The following is a 26,273-nucleotide window of genomic DNA, read 5'->3' as shown; positions in this document are numbered from 1 at the left end:
CTGATTGTTTATTATCTTTCATGGAACTATCTGATAAAGACTTTAGCTCCTCAGCTTCCTCAGCTCAAATGTTCCCACAGGGCGGCACCTTTGGATTAACAGCATACCAAGTGGAGCCATGTTGATTCACTTTGTATTTCTATGAGTTTCTTTGACCTTCCTTGTCCATGTTTTTTCTTAAATGTGGGAATGCAGTATGGACTGTTTCACTCTCAGTAATTATTGATAAAAATACTGGAAAACATTGAGTGTGGCCATGGGGAAAATGGATTAAGGAGGATTATAAACAAAAATCAAATATATTTTACATTTAAAAGAGAAGCACTTCAATTACAAATATCTTAATGCAAGATATAATTGTCCTTGTTTTATTATAAACACAGTCAGTACTTAAGATCACTTCTTTTAAATGCTGAATCCAACACATGAGCAGGAGAAAGTTTCTTTATTGCAAATTATATTGCAAATGTATTAATATTTAAACTCATACAATTCTCTGGTAACTGCACATAAAGTGCGGTTTAATAACATTAAGCCCGTTGTTTAAAGTCAGCCAACAAAAAAACAATCGTGAAAGGAACAGATCATTTCTGTTATTGAGAAAAAATAAGAATCTGGAATTGGTTTATAAAAATCTGCAATCATACTAACCAGCGACAGAAAGACAATATAATCCCATTCGAAAAAAGGTGTCAGTGAAGCATACCACATTTGAACTTTCCTTGTATGCATAAGCCTCTATACTGCTACGACTTAACAATAAAACATAGAAATTAAGAGCAGTTGTAGATAGAAGAAAAAAAAAAATGATGTCGTCATTGGATTTATTGGCAGAATATATTAGAGAAGTCTGTATTTAAGGTCCTGTTTTTCATGGTTCCAAGAAGATGGAATTAACCATAGAACAATGAAGCTTTTCTTTGCGTATTAAAGTTAAACCAACCATATAAGGTTTTCATTTAGAAGCCGCAAACCAACAGTAATAACAAAGTGTTTCATTTTCTGCTCACAGAAATATGTTTACAGTGAACAATTCTGTTATTAATTGCGGACTCGAACATCTGCAGTTAAGTGCTGCATTACAATAATATATTGAGTGTGTGCAGGATTTTCCAGATATTCCGTTTATTACCGAAGAGAGTTATGAAATCAATCTGAGTAATGAAATGACTACATTATGTTCAAATGACATAGCCTGAAATTCCCCCTTTGAGACTGAATACATGATATTGCTGAGTTTAAAACCACAAACGAGTTGAATGTCAAGAAACCAAAATGAAAACTACATTTGTCCATTAAAGTTTGCATAAATTGTAGGACAAATAACTTCAGATGGTGAAAAGAAAGACAGATTTGAATGACACAGATACACTTGATCAAAGTTTGAGTCTACACCTGGATTTCTGCCTCCAAAAGACTTGCAGTGTGGGGCCCTGAGTCAAGTCTGATACCCCCAACCCCAGTGTCAGAGACAACTGGTGAAGCACTGGGGGTCCTAATGGTGAGAGAAGACAGCGATGGGGAGAAATTTGGCGTCATGGCTGAAGGGGTGAGTCCTGTGTTCCTTGCTAAGGGGGAATACGCATATCTGCGGTAAGAGGGCTTTCTTCTCATGCTTGGTATACGCCCTGGTTTTCGTGGAGGTACAGTCCTAATGCCAGGCTGAGCCACTCCTGTTAAAAGGGGTGGTGGGTACATGAGACAGCTTGCCTCTGCTGCAAAGTCCTCACGTCCGCCTTGAAGCTCCTCATCAGGGAGCATCCCGATATCAGTGAAAACGGAGGCCAGAGTCTGGAAGCGTGGCTCCCAGTCCAAAATGTGTTCCCAGCTGTACTTGCCCTGCAGTTCCTCTTCTAGACAAACCAGTGAAGACAGAGAATCTGCGGAGGCATGGGCTTCTGAGAGCGAAGTATACCCATTTGTCCTCATGCTCTCCTCCAAATCCCTCACCCTAAGTATTGCGGGGAGTAGTCCCTCACCTCCACCCTCCTCTTTGAAGTGGTAGAGGCTTTCTGTGCTGGCCAGTCCTGAGACAAAACGTTTTTTTACAGATGTGATATGCTCTGGTCCTACATCGATAGAGTGACAGGAGATGTTGTCCCCTCGTAAAGCAGAGTCTGGGATCTCGGTGTCATGGTTGCCCTGCACAGATTCATCTCTATGGCATGTGTACTGATTGATCCACTTGATCTCCTGGTCTTCGGCTGTCTCTCCTTCTGCCGATCCACGGCCGCTCGAGTCTGATGGATTGTATGGATTGGGTATTTCCCTCGTGGTATCCGGGACGCTGGGCTGTTTAATTTCCTGCAGAGAGATGGCCCTTGGGCCTACGGTTCTACCAAACGAGCCTGCGCCGTTGTTCAAGTTGGCGGCAATGGCAGCAGTCTTTTTGATTGACGCTTCCTTGATCTTGTACCTAAGAACTAAGCCCACAAAAATGAGGAGCACAAGGAGGAACATGATTAGCGAGATACTCAAACTAAGCATGTGTGCATCAAGAGGAACCCCTGTGAGTGCTTCTGCTGAGCTGGAGATATTGACCAAAACTAGGCAGGCAGTGGTCCTGGAGGTCAATCTGGGACTAGCTGCAGACACTGCCAGCTCCACCATATCTTCTTTAGTATGGCTGCCTCTTCTGCGATACACAGGACCGGACACAAAGATGGCCCCAATTGTTTTGTTTATTGAGAAAAACGGCGATGACTTCACAAGGGAGTACTCCACCAGCCCGTCCACACCTCCATCATGGTCCATTGCCATCACATAACCGACTGTCTCTCCAAGCTGGGCGTTTTCTGGCAAGAGGAACTGGTATCGCTTTTGGGTGAAGACTGGACTGAACTCATCCACTCCTTTGATGGTCACCTGTACTCTCACCGTAGCGGCTTTGTCGCCTTTGTCTCTGGCCTCCACAACAAAGCAGTACTCACTCTCTCGTTCGTAATCAAAGCTCTGTCTGGTATGAATGTCTCCTGTTAGAGGGTCGATGGCAAAGGCCTCCTTCTTCTCAGGGCTGCCACTGCCATAGTCCATGAAGCAAGAGGACACAATAGAGTAGGTGAGCTGTCCATAGGGGCCTGAGTCATTGTCCACAGCATGGACAGAACAGGTGTGGGTAAACGCTGGGAGGTTCTCCAGTACAGAACAGTTAATGGTAGGGAACATGAAGTATGGAGTGTTGTCATTTACATCCAATACTGTGATGAAGACGACTGTAAAAGCAACTTTAGGTTCCTCAGATGAATCACCTCCATCAGATGCTCGGATGGTTAGGGTATATTTTGAGTCTTCCTCATAGTCAAGTGAGTGGTTGACCACCAAAAGGCCAGACTGAGGGTCTAACTTGAGGTGACCTTTGCTGTTCCCTGAAATAATGTCGTACCGCAACAAGCCATTGGTTCCCAGGTCAGGATCCTGAGCACTGACCTGGACCAGCCTGGTACCTACAGGACTGTTTTCACTAACCTGTGCATGGTATCCTGTGCTGGAAAAGACCGGGGCATTGTCATTGCAGTCAGTCACCGTCACCATAACGACAGCAGAGCTGTTCAGTGGAGGCGTTCCTCGATCAGACACACTCACTGTTAGTGAATAGCTATCCTTGGTTTCACGGTCCAAAGGGTTACACAGAACAAGTTTTCCTACGTTTCTCATTTGATTCTCAACCTGTACCATTTTTACTTCTAGACAGAATCGCCTCTCCTCATTTCCCCTGATGATTGCGTAGTCCAAATGGGTGTTTTTAGGACTCCAGTCTTGGTCCTCTGCAGATAGTGTCAGTAGGGTGGTGTCTGTGGGCATGTTCTCTGCGACGGTGAGCGTAAAGATGTCCTGGAGGAACAAAGGTGCATGGTCGTTGGTGTCCAGAATCAGCACATCTATGGAGGTGACAGTGGACTGCACAGGATCACCTTCATCTTTGGCCTCAACCAGCAGATGGATTATGTTGCTGTTTGTGAGGGCCTTCAAGGGCTTATTGGTGAAAATAGACCCTGCAAGACAGAACATGTTTTAGGAGTGAATCAATTATTATTATTTTTAAACTCATCAGTTCAGTTCTATGGAGCTTTGAAGACCTTTTTATTTAATTCTTAAGGACTGGACAGTACCCTATATGTTCAGCAACAGCAGATGTTTAATCATAGTGGAAAATATAGTTATAAAGACCCAGATATTTCGGAATTCCACGTTAAATGTCTTATTCAAACATGACCCCAAATGAATGACAATGTTGTTCTGTGTCGACTGAAAGTGTAAATAAGCAACTGTACTTAAAATAATTTCACTGTCTTAAGTAAATCTTCTACTAAAATGTGTTTCAGTTTTATTCAAACAATATATTGCAGCCAGACATAAAGCAGTCATTCTGAAGTAGAAAAAGTGATTTAACAGATGGTTTTACAAATTTCACGGATCGTTCCAAACATGTCTGCTTGTATGACAATATAAAATAAAAGTTCAATCAAAATTCTCCCTGTCATTAGACAATGCAATGCACCATAATTTCCTGTGTGACTATTCCTTAATGAACTCCATGTGCAGACTGAGAGAGCACATTTTCCTCTTGGATAACAATAAGGTGTTTGTCTTTTCGATTTATCGTTCCACTTCACTGCCACTTCCACTTTTACACATGATGACTTCATTAACTATACTCCAAAGCAACACTGTTCATTGTTAGAAAAACAAATACGCATTGAAAATGTTTGAGATGCACTGCACCACTAAAAGCATCATATTATCATTTTGGATTTAAACAACTTTTGTCAACATTGCAATTTTCAATTTTCATTGGTTCACCTCACCGCAAAATGGAGCAAATATATGTCTGGAGTTCAAAAACATGATAGATGCCAATGAAACATTCTTGAGAGGAAAAGACTAGCCAAAAATTAGGAGTAGTGGTTTCTTTCCAGTATGTATAGGATTTATCTTCCTGCTTATGTTTAGACATTTTAAAAAGGGAGATACTAGGATAGGCATGGCTCCTCTGAAGCACTTTATCTCAGAGACTTGTAATTGCCTCCTCTTCCCACTGCCCCAGAATCTCACTTGCACTTCCAAGAATATGAAAATATATACACTGGAGAAATATACTGTGATTGGCAGAATGACAACTATTCTTAACTCTGATATTTTCTGCTGAGCTGCTCAGAACCACGCAAAGACTTTCTCTGTGCCCTTTTTCTGGCCTGTGCCCCTTTTACTATGCCAGAAAAACTGACTTCACATTTTAGAAGAAGGAATAAGAGGGGTTAGTATAAAGATTAAACCACTAGACAGTCATAAAATGTGCTTGGGGTAATGTCTTTACAGAAAAACTGCAATATATTTTGGATCATTGTTTTATCCTTTTGGTGACTTCATAACCTCATAACCTTTTCTATATATGTGTAAACAGCTTCTGAGGGTTTACTGTCAATGAAAGCTTGTTTGGAGCTATTGCAGGATGATTTTTCCATCAGTAAAGCAGTAAAACAATCTTACCATTGTCTGGGTCAATGTGAAAGCCTTGTAAAGGAGATGAAAGCAGTCTGTAGTTGATCTTCCCATTGAGTCCCGAGTCTCTGTCGGTAGCAGACACTGACAAAACGAACGCGCCTGCTGAAACCAACTCTGACATCTCCACCTGGAACAGAGAACAAATAGTAAGTCACATCTGCAGCGAGATTAGGATGTAAAGTCTATATCCAGTGATTTACCACTTTCCAATAAGGTTAATAAACATTAGACGTTTTTGTAAGATGGACATTTGGGTTGTAAGGTTTGGGTTTAGGACACATTATTTCTTGATATACTAAAGGAAGGAAAGTAAGAAAGCCTCAAACTACCCTGATTTTTGACCAAAAATCTGCCTGATGTAAATTCTCCAACTCTATGGAAGTGACAGACCAAACCACAGGAGTTCCTCTTTGATGACATATGGATTATGCACCAAAACAGACCAAGTTATACTGAGGTATAATATGCACCAGACACATGTTTTTTTATAAGCCATGAACCCACAAGTAGTTATTCTTAATCACTTTAACAAAATATTTTAAAATAATTATACGGCATTGTTAGGATTTTGCCCCTTTTGTCATTTTACAGTAATAACATGCATGTACTGTTTTATTCATTGCTTTGTGACACCAACCAATATGTATAGGCACGTTTGTTCTTCTTATCCCCAAATATATAATATGTACCTGGTAGGAAACCTCGGTGAAGACAGGAGCATTGTCATTGACGTCAAGCACTTGAACTTTGACCTCTCCAGTGGTCCGGTGGAGGGAATCAGAGGCCCACACTACCATCGTGTGCTCAGTCTGCTCCTCATAGTCCAGGGCTCGAGTCAGGGTGACCACACCAGTATATTGATCAATGGCAAAGACGTCACTGAGGCTACTGTTGCCTGAAAAGCCGAAGGTGATGGTCGAGCTCAAGTCCACATCATTGGCAGTGACCTGGGTGACCATGTAACCAGCTGGCAGATCTACAATACCAAAGAAGAAGTCAAAATAAGTCCACAAATAGACAAAGAACACAATGTTTATATATTTTGTTTATCGGTGATAGCAGTAGTGCTTACTCTCTGCTATAACTACAGGCTCCATCGGGGGGATGGCGGGGCTGTTGTCATTGACGTCCACCACTTGGACCCTGATGGTGGTGGTGCTGCTGAGCGGAGGGTTCCCCCTGTCTGCTGCCCGCAGGACCAGTCTGTAATATAAAAGGTAGTGAACAAATGACGGCACTTTGGATATTAGATAGATAATTGATGTTTTATGCTCGGCTGGAATTTTATGGGATAAAAGTGAAAACATTTAAGTTAAAGTAAAAACATATACATTTACTACTGTCTCAACTATCATACTTTCTAGAAACAGTTACATATTTCTTTTTAAAATAGAGGTCAGCTTACTTGTATGAGGGGATGATCTCGCGGTCGAGCAATACATTGGTAGCAAGAATCCCACGAACAGAGTCCAAGACGAACGCTTCGTTAGAGTTACCAGACACAAGAGAGTAATCAATCTGTCCGTTCACCCCGCTGTCAGCATCCGACGCATAAACCTGCAGAAATGCTGGCGTTTAATAACCTGTCAACATCTATAATCACAACTAAATATATGATATAGCTGCTTGGTATTTCTAATGTCAAAGGGCTTAAGTATTCATAGTATCTACCTGCATGATGTAGGTGTTGTGCACTTGTCCCTCCCAGACAGCTGTTCTGTAGCTGCTGTGTTCAAATGTTGGTACATTGTCATTGACATCCAGCAGGCGGATGGAGACCCTGCAGTGAACCGTCTGTAGCCCGCTGTCAGCCAGCACCACCAGATGGATCTCAGGGCTCGCTTCAAAGTCCAGGGAGTTATCTTTCTGCACACGGACCTCACCTGGATGAGGGGAAAAAGCCATATGTAAGATACATCCCAAAGACTGTGCAAACCCAGCATCAGACACTGGTAAAGCTCTATTTAAATCAGGAAAAAATAGGGGGAAAGAAAACAAACAAAAACATGACATTCCATTGATTAGGAGAAGTGTTGACGGAAGCATTTTTAGGTTAAAAGTTTTGTGGTGACCTTAAAAAAGTATTTATGTCTTCCTCAGTATAATAATGTGTCTAACTGTGTCTTACATACTACGTTATGCTGACATGAATCCAAATAAGAGTTTGCTTAGTGTATGATACAATCAGGCAGGCAACAATAATAATTCTTTAGGAAATACGGGTACATAAACAACCAGATGAACCAGATTAGTTCAAAGAGCATTTTGAAAAGAGAAACGGAAAACAACAAGAGTTCTCTTATTGGTTATACACAAACAATGTAAGCGTGGAAATCAAAAGTCATTTTCTGGATGCTTTTGTGGAAAATGAAATGGATGAGTGATTGATAATTTGAGCTTTTAGCATAACAATGTTCCTGCATACATAACAAAAACACCATCTGCTAATCATAAACAGTGAACTCCAGCAAAAACTTTGGATAGATGGCGGGAATAAAGGAACAAAAAAAGCAATGTTTTCCAGTGCAAGATTTCTCATTTCTTACCCGTGTGACGGTTGATGGAGAAAACATCATTCTCATTGCCACTAAATATGTTGTATGTGATAGTCTGTCTGCTGTTGGTTTGGTCACTGGCCTCCACCTTTGCAATCCAAGTGCCTTGACAAAGAGAGGGTAAAAAAGTATGATGAGGTTTTGAATATTATCAGTGAAATCAAAAGGAATAAAGGGGGTTGAAACGTACCAGCTCCGCTGTTCTCATTGACAGTAGCATTGTACACTTTATTTGTGAACTGTAGCCCTTCATGTTCTCCCTTCAGATAAATGAAAACCAGGCAGGTGGAGGTTAGAGCAGGTTGACCTTTGTCTGAAACCAGAACCTGCAGCTTCCTCCCAGAGAAACCGGCTCTCACACGCCTTCTCAGTGAAATATCTCCGGACTCGCTGTTGAGGTCGAACAGGTTTTCCTCAGCGGAAAACTTAAACTGAATAGTCCCGTTATCACCCTGGTCGCCATCTTTTGCCGACAGCGTGGTTACTATCTGGTTTGGTGGAGTCCTCATAGAAATCCATGCGTTAATGGGATTCTGCTCACACACTGGCACATTGTCGTTCACATCCTCCACCTGTATGGTCACCGATGCCACAGAGCTCAGCGGCCCCTGAGAGCAGCCGTCAGTGGCCACAGCTCTGAAGGTATACTGAGCCCTGCTCTCTCTGTCCAGAGACTTGGTGGTGCGGATCACTCCTGTGAAGGCGTCCACTGAGAAGGCCCCCTGGCTGCTGTCATCGGTCAGAGAGTAGGTCAGCTCCCCGTTGGACCCCTCGTCAGGATCAAAGGCGCTAACCCGCAGCACCTCCTCTCCCGCAGGTATGCCCTCACTGACGGAGGCGTGGTAGCTCTTACGGGTGAAGGAGGGGATGTTATCGTTCTGGTCCAGCAGCACCAGCTGGAGTTGGGTGGTGGAGCTGAGCGGGGTGGGGCCATAGTCACGGGCCTGTATGGTGAGTGTGTAATTCTGCCTTTCCTCGCGGTCAAGGACCTGAGTGGTGCCGACAGCCCCTGTGTGGTTGTTGATGGTGAAACAACCTCTGTAGTTCTCACCTAAAGGCAGTGGAAAGAAATTATAGAATAAATTCGTTAAATCACAGCTTCGGATTCTCTTTGTAGATTTCAACCTCCCCTCTATCGATTATCGTAGCCTTGAACTCACTCAAGTAAGTGCTGAGATTTTGACAACATTGCTATGACAACGTTTAACACAAGTGGTCGAGCATTCACAAAAGACGAAAGATAAGCTAGATTATCTAAATCACTTTCATGAATGTAATGGTTGGTTTGGGTAGTCATTTTATAACTTTCTTCCGTTGTCTCTTCTAAATAATTTTGGCTTACCTCAGCATAATGTTAAAACCTGTTTGATCGCTTAGTTTCTTTCCTTTTACCACTTATTTTTCACAATGTCAAGGAGTTCCAAGGTCTGAGCTATTGACCTGGTGAGTATGATGTTATTTCCAATATTTCTTTTAGCCAAAACTATCAAAATAATGATCCAATAAGCTTGACATAAAGGGCTCCATTCTGGGTTCCTTACCTAAAAAGGAGTAGTGTATAGTTCCATTTTCTCCGTGGTCTGGATCAAAGGCCTGAACAGTGTGTACCACTCCAGGAGAGAGGTTTTCTGGCAGGCTGATCTGGAAAGATGACTGCATGAACTCCGGAGGGTTGTCATTGTCATCCAGCACCGAGCACAGCACTGTGGCCGTCCCCGACAGAGGCCGCGTACTGCTGTCACGAGCCTGGACTGCAGACAGGAATGAAAAGGCATTCACGATCACTGCAGAAATCCCTAGTTATCTCATTTGTATTAGAGTCATCATGTTAAATCAGTAACTGACCCAGGGTTGTATGCGTCTTAACCACAATGAACCCCCTGGTCTATGGTTGTTATGTTCCTTCTGGACTTAAACACAAGGAAATAAGGGAATCAGAGTCTACAGACAGATATTTGTGAGGCTGTAGCATCTCTGAATGCAGAAGATTAGGGCTTTAATGATTACCATGTATATTACCATGCTAAGATGTGCTCATTTTTAGCACTTAACACACAACATGTGAGGCTGATACAAATGCCATTACTCCTGCATAGTTTTGGTCTGAAAGTGTTGGACACATACTATTTTGACCTGAGGATTGAGGTAGAGGTAAAATCCAGTGTATCATAAAGTATTTTTGTATTCATCCACTCTCTGTGCCACGTTATATGGCAAAACATCCAAAAGCTGTCGAGTTTTCTGGACACTGGTAAAATAAATACGGACAGATCAAACAATAGATAATGCCTTCCATAGAGCCTTCCGGAAAGAATACCTAGATATGAAATGCAGCTATGAATAAAGACCTCAGAGAGGTCAAAGACGAAGTAATTTACTGTAGCTTTAAACGTGAAACATCTGCATTACATGTGACAATGTACAGTATGGAAAAATACAGTTTTTCTGAGCGGTCAAAAAAGGCCCTCTCTGGTGACCAAAGACTGACGCCAGATTAGATTTGAATGGCAGTACAGATCTTGAAAATGGAAAAGATATAAACAATAAAAGTCCTGTCAAGATAACTTATACTGCGACAGTTTTTAATACATGCTGAAAATAACTTTGTATTTTTTCTTTCTTTCCCAACGTATCCTCAGCCAGAGAAAATTACCCCTACATATTTTTGTATTCCCCAGTAAGCCTTGCATGATTATGGCACAACTTCAAGACATCCTGCTTTCCTGTTAGTATGTTGTTGTATTTTGTCTAATTGTTAATCAAACTGCTGACTGTACAAATATCACGATGAAACATCTGAAAGCAATCACTAAATGAATAGCTTCAATGTAATTGCTGTGTATTCCCACGCCAGGGTGAAAGCAAACACTTCAAAGGGCCTAGTGTGCAGTCAGTAGAGGTTAGATATACTGTAGCTCAGCCCTTTAAAGGTCTACTGTTTCCTTAACATAAATCAATCTGCTGAATTACGTTGCCCTGAAACAACGACCTTGAATTCTTTATGACTCTGGCTGTGAAGCATGTCAAGGGAGAAGGTAGAGAATGAGAAACAGAGAAAGAAATATCTGTGTTTGATAGAGACTTTATATGTTTTGTTTTAGCCGCTTTAGGCCATGATATTTTTTATAACCCTTTTAGTGAGAAGATGTGAGCCAAACATTGACTTAACTGTGCAGCAAAGCAGGAACATTGAATACAAAGAGTTGGATCACAGGATTTTAAATATTTGGTTGTGCTTATCTTCTCACTTCCACACTGGAGACGTTTTTCATGCAGCAAATCCAGATCACAGTCATAGATGATGGACATCCATCTAGTCGATACAACTTGCAAATAACATGTTTAACGTATGTCTGTTCGGTAACTGTAAAATCAATATGAGCGTGTTTTTTCTAAAACCAACAGCACTTGATTGTGATTGATAGCACTTCTTTTGCAAACATTTAAAAACCCTTTGTTCGCTGTTGATATTGCAGCATGGCGTCATTTGATCAATCATTTACTCACCTGCTGAGTTGAACCAAGCAAAGTGTTATCTATGTAGCTCCAGTTTTACTGGTCTTGGCGTTGTGAGGTACAGCCATTTCTCATTAATAAAGCTTCCTCTGGCGTGAGCAGAAGCCCCTTTTATTTAAAGTCAGGTGGTGAGCGTCTGTTGGCAACCCTGTATCTCAATGAACATCTGTTTTGGACTTACAGAGGTTTTTTGAAAGGGCAGGATTTGATTAAATTACATGTTACACTGGAAGTGAAGCGCAAAAGATGATCACCCAAACTGCTTGAAAACAAAAGTGTGTTTCAGAGAAGTATTATTTTTTATGTACACTGCTGTGTCTGTCAGCTGAAAATCTGACCTCTTTAAATCCAGGCTGAAGACTTTTCTTTTTGCTGCTGCTTGATTTTTATTTATTACTTAATCAATAACTATCAATATCTTACACTAAGATTTGTATTATTGTATTTTAAACATGTATTATTTTATTTTAGGTTTTATATATTTGTTTTATTCTCTTTTTTTAAATGATCATGAGATTCCGTTGCACAATATTTAATGCTCTTGATGTTTTCCATTTTTGTTAAGCACTTTGAATTGCCTTGTTTTGAATGGCGCTATATAAATAAACTTGCCATGCCTTACAACAGGTTTGAACTCTGTGTGTTTTTGTGCTTTGTGTTTTACCTCTGAGAGTGTAGTGATGCTGCTGCTCTCTGTCCAGGCGGGAGGTGGTGTTGATCAGACCGGTGTACGGGTTGATGTTGAAGAGCTCGTAGCCTGGTCCGGGCAACAGGCTGTACCACAACACGGCATTCTCCTCTGGAACATAAGAGAAACATGGATGTGTTACATTATATTAAATCTAGAAAACACTGATATAAACACAAATATATTGAGATAGAAATCTAAAAAAAAGTGTTGACAGCTTATTTTGTGGATGTATGCATTTATTTCCCGGGACTAAACGAGAAAATATGTTTTTTCTTTGTAATTTGAGTAAAACAACATGTATGCTGTTGTATGTCAGAATAACTATTTCCAAGCCAATGGTTTTATAACTGCACTGACTCCAATTTTATTAGAAACAGTGTTTTTAGCCATCCGAAAAGGGTGTTGAGTGACCATTTGAAGAACTCCAAAAAGCACCGCTGAACAATTTAGAAGGTCTTTTGTTCACAAAACTGTCAAACCTTTGAATGACATAAAATGCTCATTCCCTATGTCATAGCATTTATCATATCATTTTGCCCCAGAGGACAGAAAAGTTGTTCTTTAGAAAAACCCTCAGAACATTTGCTGAACAAAGTGAAGTCCAGACACAAAGGTTAGCTGTCACCCTCGCTGATATTGCACATCTCCTCTGACTGGCTCCAACACATGGTAAGTGGATACACACACTGACACAGGCAAAAACAATGGTCAACTTTGGGGGAGGATTGGGGGGGGGCCAGCACAAATGATAATCAATTCAGACTGGTGGGAGAGCGGGCCGTGCCGCCAGACGAGGCGATTCGAGGAGACGGATGAAAACACGGCGCCTATTGGCACAGGTGGCTTGGATTATGGAAATCGTCACGAGAGAGGACCTTTTAAATCTCCCTGAGGATCTGTGTGCTTGCTGTTCTTGGACAATTCTCACCCCCAAGAATTCAAAGTTCACATTGAAACCCCCTCCTGTACAGATAGTCCTGCCACATGCCCCTCCACCTCCACTGTTTGAAAGGACTCGTACTGTCAACATGACGGGATGAAGTGGGATATAGGAGGCCCCATGCACAACGTGTTAAAATAAACAGGACTGATGTGTGGATTTGTGAATAATATTAGGGTTCAGATGAATGAGATTTGCTGGGATATACAGTGGTCCTGAAAAAGACACACATGGAACAACATGAGGGAAAAGGGGCAGGGGTTGGTTTGAATTAAAGTGCTAATGGAGTGAAACAAAACAGACGATAACCTTGATTCACTGCAGGAGTGAAGTTTAACCCAAACATGGCAGAGTGAGCTGCTGCTAGACTGTGTTCTGTCATGCGGGACTTATAGATATAATAGCATTATAGATAATAAAAACTATTACATTACAGCTAAAACAGAGTCATGATCAAATATATTCAATATATCATATATTTTAAATACAACAGGGTTTAATGCAACAGAACAGGAAAGAAATCAACTGTTCATGTCTTCATAATTTACACCCCATTATGTTGGAGGTTAGACGCTTTAGCAAGAGTTTAATTTAATCATGAAATGTAAGTATTTGGTTTTATGCATAGTGAGTCTGTGGTTTGAGGCTGATCTGTGGCTTCGAAGATACATGCTAGTGCTGCCATCTAGGCACTTTAAAGGCACACTGCTATGTATCATTTGAACCTCTATGCCACTGAATGAAAACTGCAGCTCATCCAGGAACCAGAACATAAATAGAAGCTAGAATAGAAGACTATGTTTTTTCCTTCTATTATTTCCAATTACTCTGCAGAGTCTCTCAAATACATCTCCATCTTAAAAGGTGCCATAGAATGGAAAACTGTGTTTACCTTGGCATAGTTGAATAAGGAGAGTTCGGTACATTGAACTGACATACCGTGAACCTCAAGCACCATTGTTCCTCCTTCAAGTGCAAAACATGAATATGCATATCACAGCGGTAAAACGGGCAAATTACAACAATCCCTGTGTGTGACGTCACACACGGTATTCCAGCCCCAACATTTGCATACACCAGCTGCTGGAAACACTAACCTCATAACGTTGCTCTCCAATCTCCGACCAACTGGCTGTTCTTCAAATTGATCGTTTCCTCTTCCAATAAAGGCTCAAACATGTTCGGTTGGATGCCAATAGCCTCCATGGTTCATCTCTCACAGTTTCGCGAACTTCCCTTACTTCTGTGGGCTCTGAAGCAGCCATGGATTGCTCCTTGTAAACCAGCCAATCAGAGCAGAGCTCGTCCTAATTATTTAAATGAGCCCCCAAATAAGGCAATTCAGCTCGTTTCATTCTAGGACCAAATCATAGAGTTGTAAATGGGCCTGTAAAACCGCATCTGGAAATTTTTTGGATCAACCAAAGTTATATACCTTCTTTGTAGACATCAGAGAACATTTTAAAATACCAGATAGATGCATTCTATTGCACCTTTAAGGCTCAAAACCACACTTTTATTAAAACCTGTACAACATGCAGCATCCTCTGTCCTTAAATGATTTAAAAAATACATTTAGCTGAAAGTCTTAATCCTCCTTTGCCATGTATATAATAACATGAACACATGTACGAGTATTACCTGAATCTGCATCAGTGGCAGAGACCCGGATCACTTGTTCTCCAGGGTCTCTGTTCTCTGCCACACTGGCATTGTAGATGCTCTGACTGAAGACGGGTGTCTGGTCGTTCACATCCCCTACCTCCACAGTCAGAGTCTGGGTGGAGGAGAGCGAGGGCAGCCCGTGGTCCACAGCACGGATGGTCAGGCGGTGCAAACGTTGAGTCTCATAATCCAGAGGGGCGAGAGAAACAAGAGACCTGAGAAGAGGGAAGAGGATAAAGTTAGTGTCTCTTAATATTGTCTGTCTGTCTGTCTGTCTGTCTGTCTGTCTGTCTGTCTGTCTGTCTGTCTGTCTGTGTCTGTCTATCTATCCTTCCATCTACCTATATTAATCATCCCCTTTAGGAATCCTACCTGTTTTCTCCTCCAGTGTGAAAAGTTCTTTCTTGTTTCCAGCGATGATGATGAAGGAGACCACCCCCTTTTCTCCCTGATCTCCGTCTATGGCTATGAAATGATGCAGCAAAGTCCCCATTTCTGCGTCCTCCATCACCTGAACTGTGTCCGCTGAAACAAACACTGGCCGGTTATCGTTCACATCGAGCAGGAACACCTGAGCCGTCACTGACGTCTGCCTCCGCTCGGCCTTCCTCTTCGCCTGGTCGGTGGCTGTCACAGTGAAGGCGTAGCTGGGGTTGGTCTCGCGGTCTAAAGGTGCTGTAACACTAAGGCTCCCTGTGAGAGGGTTGATCTGAAAGGGGAAGCGGGATGATCTGCTGAGTTGAGGGTCAAAGGTCAGGGAGTAGCGGAGGGCACTGTTAGGAAAGGTCCCGTCAGCGTCCTTGGCATGAAAAGCAAACGCTAGTGATCCCATTGAAGCGTCCTCCGGCAGGCCGAACATCACCAGTTTGTCAGGGAACCAGGGTGTGTGGTCGTTCACATCCTCCACCATCACACACACCAGCACAGACATGTTCACTCCGGGACCGAGACCCACGTCCTCAGCTCGGACCATGAGGAAGTACTGCATGGCTGACTCGTAGTCCAGCGGCTGGTTGATGTAAATGTCACCAGAGGAGCTATCGATGCCGAAGTGAACGCTGCCGTCTCCCTCGGAGATGGAGTATTGGAATCTCCCTTTGTATGAAACACCTGCAGACCCGATGACAGTCGCTGGCTCGGTGTCCTCCTTCACCGTAAATCGCCTCATGGTTTGCTGGTCAGTTTGGCCATAGAGAGCCTCTAATCCATGAACCTGCAGGTCAAACACTCACACTGTTAGATTATCAGGGGAGTCACAGCAGGATAAACTTTAAAAAATAGAAAAATAATACATATGGGGCAATAGAGAAATAAAAGTCAGGGGGCTACCTTATGGAACAAAAAGAAAGTCACACTTTTAGAATATAAAAATAAACATCCCGTGCTAAAGTTAACAATTTGATATAAAACCCTCGAATGATAATAAATCTCTCCCTCTGGTGCCAAACATAGAAATGTGTTTTATTCTCATGCTAAATCATAAAATTGTGCATATTTTTGGGGGCTGTACATTTGTAAAGTGTGTAGAACATATATCATGCATAGGATGGATTCCAGTTTGGTATAATTACTTGTGTTTTGATTTATATAATAGATCATTTTGGGTGCAACAGTTTTATTATTTTCGGTACGTTGGTAACTTATACAATTGTAAGTCATATAATTGTCAAACAGATATAGGATATATATCCAACACTGACAGCATAAAGTGGAGGGATTATCATACCTGTACATGAACGACTGCAGTCTCCTCCAGAGGCGGGGCTCCGCTGTCCTTGGCACTGATTCTCAGAGTGTAGTAAGGTTCGGTTTTATCAGCAAAATACTCTGTTGTTCTGATGTCTCCACTTTCACTGTCGATCTCAAAGTGTTCAAAACCCTCTTCCCCTGATTCAGCTGAGAGAAACACAGGACTAGGTGATACTCAGGAACTGATCAATTATACTGTGGAAGTGCAAAAACAATATTGTACATGTCTTACCTGAGACCATTGAGAAGGTGACTGTTCCATTTTCTCCTGCATCTAAATCTTTGGCAAACATGTTCGTCACCAAGGATCCTGCTGGTTGACCAGCCCATATCTGCATAAGGAGAGAGCATGCAAATAAGATGTATTATTAAAAAACATATCAATAACAATAAATAACAATATATCTGTGGTTAGGACTTCTTCCATGCTTTTAAGCAAGTTATGCAATTGCACATTTCGATGTTTTTTATCACTATGGCTATAGAAGCATGGATATTATATAATCTGAAATTTAAGGCAGTTTTGTTGTGATTAATGGAGTTTTTCTGCCATCATAATTGATCACATCAACACCATTACAAAAATATTTTCAACCATAAGTGGTTAATTGGATTTATTGAATTAGTCTTTCTTTTATTACATCAACTTTGACTGCTTTTAATATGATAGAAATAGGACAACATGCAGGTAAGATTACAACAGGTTTACCTGAACATTGAGCTCCTTGCTGGCGGGCAGGTGTGTGAACTGTGGAGTGTTGTCGTTGATGTCAGTGACCAGGATGTGAGCTGTGGCCGTGGCATTGAGACGAGGATGGCCCTGATCGGTCACCATCACCTTCAGACTGTGCTGGCTGTGCTGCTCCCGGTCCAACGCCACCCAGTTGATAATCTCACCTGGAAGAGGACATGAATGTGAGTGTGGCCACACAGTAAAGCAGAGGGTAGTTACAGTTGGCAGGAAGGATTTCTAATACAGCTCCATCATTTCTTTAGTTCCTAGTTTTTACCAAGACTTCCCTCTGTTTCCCCTTCAATAACCCTAGACAATAAGTATAAAATGTACTTTAATTTGAATGTTTAATTGAAAAAATAAATAAAACACTGCAACTATTTTGCACAGTTGTACTGCATATATTTTTAGTAGTAGTAGTCTATTTTAGTATATTTTAACCTATTCTACTTTTGTTGTTTTGTTTATCCTATCGATACTCTATAACTTGTTTGTAACTAATGTGTAATGCCTCATTATTTGCAGATGTAGGGGGGGGGAAAAATCACAATTTGGGATCAATAAAGTACATTTAGTTAATACCAACTCGAAATGAAGTTATTATTATTATCTTTTTACCTGTTTTAGCGTTGATGCGAAAGAACTTCCCATCTGTGAGCAGGATGTAGGACAGCTGGGCATTTTTCCCAGAATCCTTATCCAGGGCATTGACAGTTCCCACCAGGCCTTGAGGCGACGGCCCCTCGGACACTGTGAAGTAGTATACCTCGCTGCTGAACACCGGGGGGTTATCGTTGATGTCCAGCACCAGCACAGTCACTGTGGCTGTAGCTGTCATGTTCCCCAGCAAAGCCTCCGTAGCGCTGGCCAGCACTCGAAAGCGAAACACGGATTCTGTCTCATAGTCTAGATTCTGGGAAAGATACAACCATCCGGTGGTTGGGTGAATCCGAAACGGAGCAGGAGGAAATCCGGCTTCTGCCTCCAAGGAGTATGTGAGGCCTGAGTTGGACATGTGAGCCCCCCGGCTACGGTGCGCCCTCACCTGGATGACCCTCGAGTCTTTCCTGTAGCCCTCACCTATCTCCACCTGGTAGACTAGTGTCTCAAAGGCGAGGCTGTCTTCAGCAGCGGTGCGGTCCACATTTACCGTGAGGGTCAGAGTAGAGCTCAGATAGGGTTCTCCTTGATCTCTAGCCAGGATTTCCAGACTGTACCTCTGCTCATGATCCAGCTGTAGACTCCGGTTTAACGTAACTGTCCCCAGGTTTCGGTCAACAACAAATGTACTGTTTCTGGTACTCTTCAGATGATACTGCACCTTCCCATTGGCACCGCTGTCATAGTCGTGTGCATGAGCGATGAACAGTACTGTACCTGGGAGTGTGTTCTGAGACACTGTGATGCTGTCGCTGAGTTTGGGGAAAACAGGAGCGTTGTCATTGATGTCCGCTATAGTGATGTTGACCTGAGTGGTGCTGTAGACTGGAGAGGTGTCGGTGTAGGACTGAAGGACCAGCAGAGCGTATGGCTGCACCTCGTGGTCCAGAGGTTTGATGTTGCTGATCAGGCCCGACTTCGGGTGAACAGAGAACAAACCCTGAGGATCTCCAGAGGAGATTCGGTAGGAGACGGATTCTGAGTCTGTGAAGACAAATAATTATTTTTAGAAACTGACATTAACATTTTCCACCATTATCTTTAGCAATTCTATTAAGCCTGCAAGATAATTTTGGTCTTATTTGTCTATTTCTGAATCCTCCCCAAACCAATGGACCATTTTTGTCTTTTATTGCTCCGAGCAAAACAACATCTGTATACAATAACTAATACTTATTTTGTATTGCTGATTATTAACTGAGGAAAATGTGTAAAAATATGTTATATTATATGTTTTTTTATGTTGGTAAACAAACTATACTAAAGTAGGGCAACCTTTTTATTTTGCAATCGTAAAAGCTAAGATCAATATATAAATATATATATTTGCAAAATAAGCCAACTGCAATTTATATTCATTTTTTGGTCAAACATAGTAAAGGATTGTCCTAACACACACACAGTAAGCAACATACATTAATTACAGTACAGCTCAGAAGATCACATTAATCCCTTCCAAGTGATTGTTTGTCTCGAACAGTAACTATCAAAGCACTGAAACAAGCTGAGAGCTTAGTGCTCACTGACCTCTGTCAAACAGGCCGCATTCTGTTGTTTCCACTTTAGGTTACAACGCTAATCTGTTAATGGACAACCTTAAACGACTGTCTGAGAGGTGAGGTGGTTTAGCTGCTGAAGGCACTAAGAGGTGTTGAGGTGCCTAACACGAGGACTATAAGGAGGTAATCCTGTAAACTGGGGTGTCGGGAAAACTCCCAGAGAGAGGAGACTTTAGTTTCTGTTTCTGTAGATGAAATCATATACAAAAATCTAACTGCTGCAACTCCTTTAATTAAGATCCTACTTTCATTCACAATATTTAAAACATTACTCACTTTCACCTTCAAATACTTCAAATAAACTCTCACTTAACAAATAATGTATTATAATATACATCCTACACTAAAATCCTACAGTTATATCAGGATTATCTTTGGCCTCTGAGAATAATAATACATGTACCTTTATCTTGGTTCCTTATCATCTGAACATGTGGCTAATGAGGATTAAAGATTAATCTTCACAGTTTGCCTTCTAATGTCTGGAAGGAGATTTGAACAATGGCAATGATCGCTCAATTGTCTTTGTCTGACAAATCCTGTTAAATAATGCTGCGTTTCTTCCGTGTCCACTGTGGCAGAAATGTTTATTTTAAGTAGATTTTTGTAAAAGCAAATGTTCTTTTAAGAGTTTATATGCTCACCTACCTTAGATATCAGCAATATGACTTGCACTGGTTGGGTTAACAATCATTTTTTAAATGAATTTGAACGTAAGTGTCCATTTTCTACACCTGCTGGGGCTGTGATTACAATGAACTTATTAGATCTTAAAAAAAATTTCTAAGCTTGCAAATTAAATTATAATGTTCTAAAGATCTAAATATATTTTGTTGGAACGAAAGTGAAAAGTGCATGCTGGCTTTGGCGACAACTCTAATAACACCAGAACTTTCCTAGGATTCATCATTTGTTGTTTGTTTACCCTACCACCGGTTCAGCATACGCTTCTCTTGATATATGCACTCACCTGCTGGGTTTACGGCCTCCACTGTCCCCACAGGGGTCCCTGGCGGAGCGTTTTCAGGCACTGCGAAGGTATAGCGCGACCTCTGGAACATAGCTGGAGCCTGAGCGCTGCGTAAAACATTGATGGTGACCTCTGCAGGCTGGACTGAGGTCAAGCCCTCCCCATCCCGGGCCGATATTAAGAGCTTCACACTGGCTGCACCAAGGTGTGTCATGGTGGATGTCAGGACGAGCATCCCTGCAGGGACAGCACAATTACTGTATAACAGTCAGGTCACAGTCATTCACAAGTGTGTTTTCTTAATCTAAATATTTTACACTTGAATTAAGATTATTGCTGAGATAAATTGACTTAATACTTATATTTCAACATTTTTAAAACAAAAATGTCACTTTTTCTTTGGTTCAATCTGCTATTTCCAATGCTCTCATGAAAATGTAGTGTTTTGGGGATTTTGGACTTTTGGTTTGTAAAAATTAACAATTTGAATGCATAACATCGGGCTCTGGGAATTATCGAGCACATCATTAATGAATTAATTCATTGGAAAAAACTCATCATGTCTCATCAATAAAAAAAATTGAATTGTAGACAGGTGTGACCGAACGCTTTTCCCCAAATTCTTTACATTTGAAAAAAAAAATCATATTTGTTTACTGGATTTATAGGCAGAACTGCCTGATGACAGATGGGTCAGGAACATGCCCACTTTTTGTCAACTGAATTTACCTTACAACCTGTACATATGATCTCAGACGAACACTACTGCTCATATTGTATTTAGCATTCATGTGCATGAAGAACAGCTTTACACTCTGCCACATGGGGATCTAAAGCTTTGGGGCCTTGTGCATCACCCCTGCTGAGCGGTGACACTGCCAATCGTATCATCAGGACTTACTTAAATAAGGTTGTTGTTTATCCCCAAACACTGGGACTGCCTGACCACAAAAGTTAATTACCAAGTGAGGACTGTTAATCAAAACCCATTAAAAAACTTAATTTAAGCGTGACTAGCTTACTAAAAACCACAATGTTGTGTAATTGTTGAGTTACTTTCTGTCAGTACTGTGAGTAGGGTTTGGACAGGCTTGTAGTGCCACATGACAGACAGGTAAAAGACTCCTGAAAACAAACCACAAAGATAAGATAAAAAACACTCAAGAAAATAACTTGGCCCACAAATGACTTTAAGTACATTGAACACATTTATGAATCACTAGCAATGTAAACAGTTTGCTTTATCTTGATATTCTGCTGCTGTTTGCACATTTTCTTTTTACTCTCTAAATGCAACCCGACATCTCTCCTTTTTTGTACAAAACAATATATGAACTTACAGGTGTATTCGAATACCGGCCTACCTGATTGTTTATCCAGTGCGAACAAACTGGACATGTCCCCAGGCAGGATATCGTAGGTGACCTGTCCAAAGCTGCCAGAATCTCGGTCTGTAGCGACAACATTGAGGATTTCAGTGCCGGGCTGTGTGTGGCTGCTGATGCTCATGGTGTATTCGTCAGGGTTAAACACCGGAGTGTTATCATTCAGGTCTTCCACCTCGATGTGCACGTAGGTTTGGGCGCTCAGGCCCCCCTGACATTTGAAAAAAGTAGAGAGAAGAGAAGTTTCTATAAGAAATGTTGCAGTTTGTGAGTAAAAGGACACAATCTTGTTAAGATTACAGTGCAGGGGGAGAGGTCACATATAATTATTTATCCACTCACTGGATCTTCAGCTTTAATCAGGATGTCATGGACCGTATGCCCAGAGTCTCGATCAATATCCTGTGAGACGCACAGCTCTCCGGTCTGTGGCTGGATTTTGAAGAGAGGATGTTTGTCCTGCATGTCAAATCCGTCAGACAGAGAGTAGAGTAGTGAGCCAAACTCAGGGCTGTCTGCATCTGTGGCGACAACCTTAAAAGAAAAGAAACTACAGTTACTTTGAAGCCACTCAAACAATGTTAATAACATTTGAAGTACAATTATGAAGAAATATAGTAGTGTATTCAAATATAAAAGGGGAGGAATTTGGAAATGTTGAGCTTTTGACTGCATTTTCAGTGAATAGACAAAAGTATTGTAACTTTATGAACATTTGAATGTAAGTACTAGAAGCAGCAGTTTCTGCTCTGTACAATGATGCAGACTCACAGACCAATTTTTCCATTAAAATATATATATTTTTTCCCAAGTCTACAGATTGCTGTTTTTCATGTAAATCATACGTTGAAGCTACATATCTATTACTTACTGTAGTGCCACACTGTCAGTTATTAGTCAATGTTTAGCTTTAGCCTCTGTAGTAACATTGTATCATAATTCTTTTCATGTTCTGCCAGAGAAGGTCAAGATCATAAAACCATAAAGAAATCCCCACAATCAAAGGGGAAAGAGCGTAACTGTGGGGAAAAAGAAGAGCCGGCCACACTGCGATGTAGAAAGACACGCCTCCGATCAGACAGAGACCCTTTCATGTCTCAGTGTGCCTGTGACAAGACACACATTTTACAGTTAGAGCGCTCGCTTTCCTGCCATAAAAATGATATCATCGCGGAGTTTATGAACTCTGATCAGAGGAAGATTTACAGACATGGTTCAAGGTCTGATTAGATACGCACCCTGCAAGCTTTTGAACTGACTTTACATCTCTTCATGTCTGCCAAGAAAATCTTGGATTTCATTTTCTAGTTGTGTTGGCTACACAGTTATAGTCCAAGCACTAAGTATTTGAAGTCCAACACATACTGAACCACAAGAACAGTAAGAGTGAAATACCCTAAATGATTTTTAGTTCCTATCTAAATGGAGCAAGTGCTTAATATCAGTCATGTTTACAGAAACTCAATAGACAATAAGGCTTCTTTTGTTATTGGCTTCAGCTTGTGCCAGGCTGCAAGACTGTGGTACCAGGCATCACATCTGTCATATCAAAGTCACAGTGGTCATCTGGATCTGGGTTTTGTTTGTGTGTGTGTGTGTGTGTGTGTGTGTGTGTGTGTGTGTGTGTGTGTGTGTGTGTGTGTGTGTGTGTGTGTGTGTGTGTGTGTGTGTGTGTGTGTGTGTGTGTGTGTGTTTAGGATGAACACTGATGTCTTTGTCAATGCAGAGTGAAGGTCACATTTCTCTTATGTCACGTAAGAATGAGACAGAGAGAATAAGATGTTGCACGGCTCTGGCTTTCACTCTAATCTCATTGTCTAAAAAAAATAACCTAACAACTCATGTCTGTCCGAATAACCCTTGCCTCTTCTGAAATGCATTCTTGGGTTTGTATGGGTGGTAAGCCAAGATGAGTAGTTTTATTTATTTAAAATTATATTTCCATTTATTTTTTCTGTATGGAAAAAAACCAAAGCATCATTTTTGGAAACAGAACTATTTTCCCCCTGGTTTCTATTCTGGTAATCATCTTATGACCCTTGAGGGTTATGTTATATCCCCTGAAGGGGTGCGACCCTAAGATGGTTAATGAAATGATGTACTTCCCGTGTCCCAAGGCGGACTGAGTAACTTTGTTGCACATCATATTCATCTCTATCCATCTTCAGTTCCTATCAGCTGAACTACACAAAGTTATGTACTGGTGTGAAGGGGACCATTTCAGGGTCAGATATCTCAAAAGCTGGACAATTAAACAAAACTATTTGCATGGAAAGTTACCTTTAACTGGGATGTGTGTGTGTGTGCGTGCGTGCGTGTGTGCGTGCGTGCGTGCGTGCGTGCGTGCGTGCGTGCGTGCGTGCGTGCGTGCGTGATATACTTGTAAGAAGCAGCTCCCGACGTCACTGTGCTCGGGTATGGACACATTGTACAGTTGCTGCAGGAACACAGGCTCGTTGTCGTTGACATCCTGTACCAGCACTGTGACTGTAGCTGTGGATGACAGAGCGGGGTCTCCTCCATCAGTCGCCACCACCAGGAACCAAACCTCCATCTGTGTCTCTCTGTCCAGAGCTGCAGCTGTTGTGACAAGGCCTGAGTCTGGGTCGATGCTGAATAGGCTGTCCTGGTTGGACTTAAGGATGGAGTATCTGACATCTGAGTTGATACCCTCATCTGCATCCCGTGCCCGCATCTGGATGAGGGAACTCCCCTGTGGTGCGTCCTCAGAAATGTCGATCATGTAAACATCCTTCTCAAAAACTGGGGGGCAATCATTGGTGTCGATGACCCTCAAGAGAAGGATCATCTCACTCCTCAGAGGTGGGCTCCCAAAATCTGATGCTTGCACCTTTAACTCATACAGATCTTTTTCTTCCCTGTCTAGCTCTGCGTTGACACACAAAGCATAAAGGAAGTCATCTGTCTGCTTCAGGGTAAACTTCCCATCATCCTCCTTGAGCGTGACGGTGACCCTATCCTCTGTAAAGTCGGGGTCTGATACTGAAATCCGGGCAACGTAATCCCCAATCGCTGCTGCCTCTGACACCACAGCATCTCCTGTCTCACTGAGGAACAGCACGCTGATGGTGGGACTGTTATCATTGACATTAAGCACCTTCACACCCACAAAAGTGCTGCTGTACTCAGGCTGAGCCCCGTTATCCCGTGCGCTGATGATCAACTCATGGAAAGCCTGAGTCTCATAATCAAGTGGCCTGTTGAGATACACCACCCCAGTGATTTGGTTGATAGAGAAAACCTCATTTGGGTCACTCTGACGCCTGTTGATCTCATAAATGACAACGCCATTGTTGCCCATGTCAAGGTCAGTGGCGTGGACCTGACACACAGAGGACATCCGAGGGGCGTCCTCTGGCAGTGAGGCGTGGTACTCAGTCTGGTTGAACACAGGAGGGTTGTCGTTCTCATCGAGGACGTGGATGTTCACCTGAAGATTCCCCGTCCTGGCTGGGATGCCACCATCAAAGGCCTCGATGGTGAGGGAGTATAACTCCTGTGCTTCCCTGTCTAGTTTGCTGGTGAGGATGAGATCCAGGTTTGGATGGCTCTCAGATCCACTGCGATACTCCAGGTAGAATAACTCCCCCATCCCAGTCTCTGTGATCCTGTATCCCTGGGTACCAAACTCACCCTCATCCTCATCTTTAGCAACCTCAAGCTGAAATCGACTCCCAGGGGGGCTCAGTTCTGATATTTCTAAGTTGACCTCCTCTGAGGGAAACACAGGGGAATGGTCGTTCACATCTGTAACCTCTAGTATCACTTTGATCATCTCCCCTGTCAGGGTGGCTGCAACAAACTCATACTTATCTCTGCTCTCTCTGTCCAGGATCACAGCTGTGGAGATGATCCCCGTGTCTGCATCTATTTCCAAGTCTCTGAAGACATAAGAGTCTCTGCTTTCTGAGATGAAGAATCCGGTGCTTGGCCTGCTTAACCCCGCTCCCAGATCTCCAACGATGGTTTTAGCAGGCAAGCCCTCTTTAACAGAGAGCGTCAGGTTGAAAACCTGCCCGAGCGACTGCGCGCAAAGTAGCGACATCAAGAGGGTCCAGAGGAGCGACGTTTCGGCTATTTTGCGACCCATTGCTCCTTTCCACATGCCTTTTAACTTTTGTTAAGGAGTCGAAGTTTCTACATATTTCCTAGTTCAAGTCGAACTCTTCAATCCCATATCCGAGCACCTCTCCAAAATAAATCAGTTAAAAGCACCTTGCATTTCTGAGCGCAGGAAAGCAGCCAGCAGTCTTTCTCCATCACAATATTCCTGCAGCTTTTTTGCTTGATTTCAGAGACAAGATATCCCCACATCCCAGTGACAAAT

General features: G+C 42.1%; 1 protein-coding gene across 1 annotated transcript; it reads right to left on the bottom strand.

Annotated features, from left to right (window-relative positions):
• Positions 1-430: 430 nt before the first annotated feature.
• Positions 431-26,036, bottom strand: dchs2 (dachsous cadherin-related 2). Its single transcript, XM_063883138.1, is given in 21 exon segments — positions 431-3,992; positions 5,488-5,629; positions 6,192-6,478; positions 6,575-6,705; positions 6,908-7,059; positions 7,174-7,385; positions 8,049-8,162; positions 8,248-9,108; positions 9,599-9,808; positions 12,238-12,372; positions 14,846-15,070; positions 15,073-15,084; positions 15,242-16,082; positions 16,596-16,765; positions 16,851-16,950; positions 17,328-17,515; positions 17,970-18,995; positions 20,541-20,777; positions 21,905-22,136; positions 22,268-22,459; positions 24,306-26,036. Coding segments are annotated over 21 exon segments (9,801 nt in total). The 3' UTR covers positions 431-1,389.
• Between the last annotated feature and the right edge of the window lie 237 nt (positions 26,037-26,273).

This window comes from Eleginops maclovinus, chromosome 5 (assembly GCF_036324505.1).
Source record: "Eleginops maclovinus isolate JMC-PN-2008 ecotype Puerto Natales chromosome 5, JC_Emac_rtc_rv5, whole genome shotgun sequence".
NCBI classification, from domain to species: Eukaryota; Metazoa; Chordata; class Actinopteri; order Perciformes; family Eleginopidae; genus Eleginops; species Eleginops maclovinus.
The sequence above is the reverse complement of the archived record's forward strand: the minus strand, read 5'-3'. Positions and strand labels throughout refer to the sequence as shown.